Below are 6,982 nucleotides of genomic sequence, written 5' to 3' on the forward strand. Positions count from 1 at the left end.
ATGACGGACACCGGCGCGGCCTTGGAGGAAGACGGCGGCGGCAGAACGCCGGCGGGGACGCACAACAAGGACAAACATGCGGCGGGCAGGTCAGAGCTCGGTTTCCATCTTAGCGTGGTTGAACGAATCATTATTTTATTCGGATGTTGCTTAGTTCATTCCCGAGACGGCAAGTCGGCCATTTTTAGAGGCAAGTTCACGACTTTCCTATAAACTAAAGTAAATATCCGTTTTCCTTTGTTAGTAAGTTAGCAAGCTGGGAAGGTATTACGTTAATACGTTGTTTTGCTCGCGTCAGGCGAGGAGCGGAATTAGGAGCCGCAAGATGAAAAATCTTTTGTTACGAAAATACAAAGTTGCTACAGAGAGCAGGGCTGAATGCAGAAGAGAGTCGACACTCTGAGCGGGGGGGGGGGGGGGGGGGGGGGGGTTGTTAGCGCCACGTCCTGACAACGTGTCTGTGGATGAAGAATAACGTTTCCAGACTGTGAGGCATCAAGCTAAAAAAAAAATGACAAGAAATGAAATGACAAGGCGTCTTGTTCAGTTGCGCGGCGGACGCGGCCTGCGGGGGGCGCCAAAGAAGTCCGGCGCGCGCGACCGGCGAGCGTCCGCACAACTGCCAGTTGGAGCATCAACAACAAAATCAACAAAACCCCAATCAGGCACATCAGGAGGCGTCGGCGTGCAGGAGAGCGGCGCTGGCCAGGTAAACAACAACGGCGATGACGAAACACAATCACACACACACACACACACACACACAATACGTGTGTGTGTGTGTGTGTGTGTGTGTCAGGTCAAAGACGTTCGACGCGTCCGAGCTGACTCCCGTGCAAAGCGAGCTGGACTCAAAGCCGGAGAGGAAGAAGCCTCCCTACAGTCAGGTGACACACCCACGCGACACGTCGATGCCTGTGCCGCATCCAAACAGCGCCGTCCGCAATTTCCCCCCCTCGCGTGGTTTCTCGTCCTCCAGCTGTCCAAGGGCGACTCTCAGTACCATAAACTCTTCAAGGAGATCAGCAAAGAGGAGCAACTCAAGCAAAGTGAGCCGACTTGGGCGTGCGCGGCGACCGGCAACCGGCAGCCAGCTGAGGAGGTGTTGCCCCCCCCCCCCCCCCGCCCGTATTGTGTTTTCAGGTTACACGTGCGCTCTGCAGAAGGACATCTTGTACCAGGGCCGCATGTTCGTCTCCGACCACTGGATCTGCTTCCACTCCAAAGTCTTTGGAAAAGACACCAAGGTGCTTCCCGCTAGCCGGCATCCCGACTTTGCTCGCAAGTTCCGTTCCCGTCCTCATTCCTGTGACCGCTCGACGATTTCACGGACACTTTGGTTGAAATAAAAACAAAAACCCCGATGCCGGTTCCTGGCAGATTGCCATCCCGGTCACATCGGTGACCCACGTGAAGAAGACCAAGACGGCTCTCTTGGTGCCCAACGCGGTGGTGATTGCCACAGCCAACGACAGAGTGAGGCGGGCGAAAATTTAGCATTAGCGACGTTCCCGAATTCCCTGACGCCTTGACTTTGCTCCTTCCTCTTCTTCTTCTTCTTTCCAGTACGTCTTTGTGTCCTTCCTGGCCCGGGACAACACCTACAGGTTCCTCATGTCCGTCTGTCTTCACTTGGAGGTGAGAGAGAAAAATCACCTCCGCCGCCGGTTGAACGGCGCAGGCTAGCTCTTCGGACAGCGCGATAGTTAGCGTGCTTCTGCGCGTATGTTAGCGAGCTAGCCGTCATACTCAAAGACAAAAAAAACCCCAAAACATCTATTTTCGCTCCCAAAGACGTATTTAAACGTCTTTTCAGACTTGGTCAAGAATTGGCTGGTACAGAAAAACACGAAAAATAAGGCAGTATAACGGCACACAACTGTGCCAGTACATACAATTAAAGACATAAGAATCGCAGCTGCCGGTACCGCCCACGAGGCCACGCCCCCAAAAGGCGAACACATGAAGACTTCAATCGATTGACTCCGTGTGTGTTTGCCAAGGAGAAGAGTCCGTGCAACAGCCCCATTCCGTCGTCATCCCAAATCAACTTCCGAGGTCGGACGTCGCCTCGTTCGCCGCGTTTTCCTCTGGTCAGTCTCACGGCCGCAGAAAACGCCGCCGCGACACGCGTGGTTTTTGACCAGCCTTTGTATCCCGTTAGAGTTTCCGCGTCGACTTCGCCGACCTGGACGCGACGCGGCGGAAGAGTCGTCGGGACACGGAGGAAAGCAGCACTTCCGATTCCCAGACGCCGGATGACGACAAGTTGGCAGGTATCTCGGCAAGAAGGCTTGTGGAGAAGTTCCGGCGCTTTCCATCTCATTCGTCACATTTTTCCAGTTTGCGATCGGAATTCCACTCCAGATTTTGTTGGAATCTTGGTTGAAATGTCCCATTTGCATAATTCCGTCACAATCCCACCCAAAATCCAGTCAAGGGATCGTCTTGGCCTCCATCCATACCGTAGATCAATTTCCTTCAGGATTCTACCAAAATTTCTGCCACTAGAATTCCCGTCAACAATCCGATCACGAGTCCGGAGTCACACACCTCACGAAATTTGTCACAATTTGCGTCAATTCCAAACAGCATTCTTGATCGGATTCACGTCGTGGTAATCGTAATCACACTAAATGTGATCGGAATTCGTGTGAACCATTTGATCGGGGGTCCATCTCAATTACATCAAAACATTTGTCATCGTTATCCCACCAAAACGTCCTGTCACCATTGCAACCGTAACTTCGAGGATTATTTCCGATTTCATTTTTCTTCGGTCCGAATCCCACCAAAACGTCCTGTCACCATTGCAACCGTAACTTCGAGGATTATTTCCGATTTCATTTTTCTTCGGTCCGAATCCCACCAAAACGTCCTGTCACCATTGCAACCGTAACTTCGAGGATCATTTCCGATCTCATTTTTCTTCGGTCCGAATCCCACCAAAACGTCCTGTCACCATTGCAACCGTAACTTCAAGGATCATTTCCGATTTCATTTTTCTTCGGTCCGAATCCCACCAAAACGTCCTGTCACCATTGCAACCGTAACTTCAAGGATCATTTCCGATCTCATTTTTCTTCGGTCCGAATCCCACCAAAACGTCCTGTCACCATTGCAACCGTAACTTCGAGGATCATTTCCGATTTCATTTTTCTTCGGTCCGAATCCCACCAAAACGTCCCGTCACCATTGCAACCGTAACTTCGAGGATTATTTCCGATCTCATTTTTCTTCGGTCCGAATCCCACCAAAACGTCCTGTCACCATTGCAACCGTAACTTCGAGGATCATTTCCGATTTCATTTTTCTTCGGTCCGAATCCCACCAAAACGTCCTGTCACCATTGCAACCGTAACTTCGAGGATCATTTCCGATTTCATTTTTCTTCGGTCCGAATCCCACCAAAACGTCCCGTCACCATTGCAACCGTAACTTCGAGGATTATTTCCGATCTCATTTTTCTTCGGTCCGAATCCCACCAAAACGTCCTGTCACCATTGCAACCGTAACTTCGAGGATCATTTCCGATTTCATTTTTCTTCGGTCCGAATCCCACCAAAACGTCCTGTCACCATTGCAACCGTAACTTCGAGGATCATTTCCGATCTCATTTTTCTTCGGTCCGAATCCCACCAAAACGTCCTGTCACCATTGCAACCGTAACTTCGAGGATCATTTCCGATTTCATTTTTCTTCGGTCCGAATCCCACCAAAACGTCCTGTCACCATTGCAACCGTAACTTCGAGGATTATTTCCGATTTCATTTCCCACCAAAAACTCTTACCGATTCTTCCAACCAGATTCCCGACAGGAATCGTGCCACGAGTCCGTCGCAATTCTATTTGTGTTGGATTTTTATATAACAGTCGCCAATCATACCAACGCGCCAATGCAAATTCCGGTCATGAACTCCTCGGTATTCGGTCTGAATCCTGATCCTGATGGTTTTGCGGCCCTCAACGAACCCAATCTCGTTATTGGTTTCCCCCTCGATGATTCCCATGTCTTCCACCGCATTGCAGACTTTGCAGTTCCTCCCTACCTGGACGCATTCAAGTGCAGTGACGTGGCAGCACCTCCTGAGCATCAAGTGAAAAATCTTCTTCATCCCAAGCATCCCAAAGCGTTGAAGATTCCCAAGCAGGAAAGCAAGCCGCAGGCTTTGGAAGTGAAGCGAGAGGAGGCGGGATGCGGACAAACGCTCTCCCTCAACACTCTGCTGTTTGTTTACCTCTTTTTGTGAGTGGGTGTGTGTGTCGGTGTGTGTCGCGCCCCCAAAACTAGACAACATTCTGACACACGCTCATCCCCTGTGCGCATTCAGAGTGTGCCTCTTGATGATGTCGTCCTGCTTCCTGACCGTCAAGATGCTTTCCTTGGAGCATCGACTGACGGCGCTCGACTCCATTACGGACTTAGCTCAGCCAGAGTGAGTTCACACGCGGCAAGCAGCTAGCAGCTACGTTAGCATGTCGATCACGTCTCAATGCGCCAATGCCGGCTTAGCGGCTCGTGACAGGATGTTACCGTTGCTAACCTATTGTTTACTTTTGAAGATCAACTCAAAAAGTGAGTGAGGGCTTTTGTTATTTTGTTTCCACTTAAGAAATATTAAAAAAATACATATCCCCATGCAGGGCTAGCGGCTACTGCCTATATCTTACCACTGTGGTCTTACTCATAAATTCTTTGTCTTTTTCTTATTATTTTTTTTAGTAACTTATTATATTAATATTAATTAAAAGAACCCAAAGTAGGCCTTCCCAGTGAGCTAGCTAGCTACATTAGCACGTGGATAATATCCCTCTGCACAAATCTGGGAGCTAGCTACAGTGTGTTCGCATTTTATTGTTATTTTCTTAATTCAAATTAAAATGGCCATCTTGATTTTAGGTTGCGCCGATGCGCCACTTGAGGGGTAGTAGCTCGCTATATTAGCATGTTGATCATCTTCCAAATGGGCATTAGCATCTGCACGCGAATATCGCATTGTGAATGGTACGCAGTAGATAGGCGAGTAGCCAGCTAAAGCAGCATGAAGTATAGTCAGAGTACTCGCCGATTTCATTTTTGCTTTGATTATCTACAAGCCACACTAGCATATTGATGTCTTAATGGAGTAGGATTCACATCTTGCCACGTTAGTATGTTAACAACATTTTTTTCCCTTCCTGCAGCGACTTCCTGAGAGGCACTGACGACGTTAACAGAGAACTTCTCGCCGAACTGCTGAGCCTCAACCTCAAGAAGCTGGAGAAGGTCTCAACTTTGAATCCATCAATCAGCTTTCCCCCATATTGTCGTTGTTAGTGAGACATGGTCGCTGACGATCGTGTTGCATTGGTCACAGAGTCACATGACACAGTGAAACCGTACGCCAGCTAACGCTTATTAAAATTTGATGGACATTTAATCTCAACATTAACTATTAAACAGCTGCTAGACGGTTGCTACTTTAGAATGTTGGTGGTTTAAAATTGATGGGCTAGCAGCTACTTATATGGAGCAGAGATGGATTGGCAGCCAGAGGCTAGCTACATTAGCATTATTAGCATAAACGGTGATGATCTAACATCAGCGTATATATTAGCAGCATGTTGATGTGTAGTTCTACTCGCGGCTAGAAACTAGCTACAGTTGTACATTTATGGTGGAAAGTAGATCCAGTAGTGGCTAGGCACGCATATTAGCATTCCCAGAGTGTAAATGGGCTAGAAATGTGTGTGCTCCATTGGCAGATGGACGGCTTGTGCTTTCTACGGTCTTTGTTATTAATTTATTGTTGTACATATGATATTTGCTCCATGTACAGCACTTTAAAAGCGGTGGTTGTTTTAAAGCACTCTATAAATACAGTTGAGTTGAGAGAATAGCACGTCTAGCATGTAGCTACATTAGCATGTGAGACTAAAAGCTTGTGTTTTGTTGTGTTTCACGTCTAGCATGTAGCTACATTAGCATGTGAGACTAAAAGCTTGTGTTTTGTTGTGTTTCAGGTACAGAAGAATCTTCAGAGACTTTTGGACGAGGCTATTTAAAGAATTGTGTCAATATTTAGACAATGTCATACTTAAATATATGTAGATGAAGAGACCAAAAACACAGTGGACATTTTGGGGAATTTGGAGCATTTTCATAAAGTGTGATTTGTATTTGGAATTTGTGAGTTAGGTTGCGAGTAGTTTCCAAAACAAAAATTATGATTTCACTCTTAAATAGCAAAATCTTCAAAATTGATCACTTTGCGGTGGTCTTAATTTTTTTTTACTGTGACTTTTAGCTGCAGATATAATTGTTTTAAATAATGGATTGTGTGATGTGTTTGTCACGTGTCACTTAAAAAGATTGAGTGACGTTTTGAAAAGAGTCAACTTCCTGTCACTGATGTCATCCACAGACCTTTTTCTCAATGATGTCATAGATATTTTCCAGTTGGCAATTTCCCACATTGCACCAGCAGTAAACCGACCCCCCCACAAAGACTTAACTCAACCCCGAGCCCTGACCCAAAAACCGATTTGTTTTCCATCGTCTTCCGCTAACCTCCACCGCAGACACACCGAGCAGATGCATACTATCCTCAACTGAGCAGGGATGGCACCCTCTGCTGGGAACATGTGCTACTGCACCCAAACCACTGATTCCTATGTGGGGGACATTTTTTATTTTTTATTTTTGCCACACCTTTTGAAGCCAATGGCCTTGACACTTGTCCTCATTAGAAAGCGGGGGACGCAAAGGACCGCTCAGCAGCTAATGCTAAGGCACAAAACAAAAACCCCACACAGGTCACATGCCAATTGGAGGGCAGATAGTTTCTAAAAAAACATTCAAATTTCTCTGGACAATTTCAAGTCTCGGGTCCCCGCACAGGAGATTTGAAGCCAGGAGGACTCCATGTTAGCATGGAGAAAAACTAAAGATGATCTCGTGCGTTTGGTTCTGCTTGTCCGCTTGAAAGCAGCTGTTGTTCTC

General features: G+C 47.3%; 1 protein-coding gene across 1 annotated transcript; it reads left to right on the plus strand.

The window, feature by feature from the left end:
* On the plus strand, nucleotides 1-6,505 carry LOC127602097 (GRAM domain-containing protein 2B). The gene is made up of 13 exons (XM_052067948.1): nucleotides 1-89; nucleotides 548-709; nucleotides 800-887; nucleotides 980-1,049; nucleotides 1,144-1,247; nucleotides 1,381-1,476; nucleotides 1,567-1,638; nucleotides 2,004-2,093; nucleotides 2,165-2,276; nucleotides 4,030-4,246; nucleotides 4,332-4,436; nucleotides 5,185-5,266; nucleotides 6,004-6,505. The coding sequence occupies exons 1-13, from the start codon at nucleotides 1-3 to the stop codon at nucleotides 6,043-6,045; spliced, it is 1,329 nt and encodes a 442-aa protein (XP_051923908.1). The 3' UTR covers nucleotides 6,046-6,505.
* Nucleotides 6,506-6,982: the final 477 nt, after the last annotated feature.

This window comes from Hippocampus zosterae, chromosome 6 (assembly GCF_025434085.1).
Source record: "Hippocampus zosterae strain Florida chromosome 6, ASM2543408v3, whole genome shotgun sequence".
In the NCBI taxonomy this organism is placed as follows: Eukaryota; Metazoa; Chordata; class Actinopteri; order Syngnathiformes; family Syngnathidae; genus Hippocampus; species Hippocampus zosterae.

Coding starts and splice junctions, on each gene's coding strand:
- LOC127602097 (XM_052067948.1), top strand. CDS start 1: ATGACGGACACCGGCGCGGCCTTGGAGGAAGACGGCGGCGGCAGAACG. Junction 710..799: donor AGGAGAGCGGCGCTGGCCAG/GTAAACAACAAC, acceptor TGTGTGTGTCAG/GTCAAAGACGTTCGACGCGT. Junction 1,248..1,380: donor TCTTTGGAAAAGACACCAAG/GTGCTTCCCGCT, acceptor GGTTCCTGGCAG/ATTGCCATCCCGGTCACATC.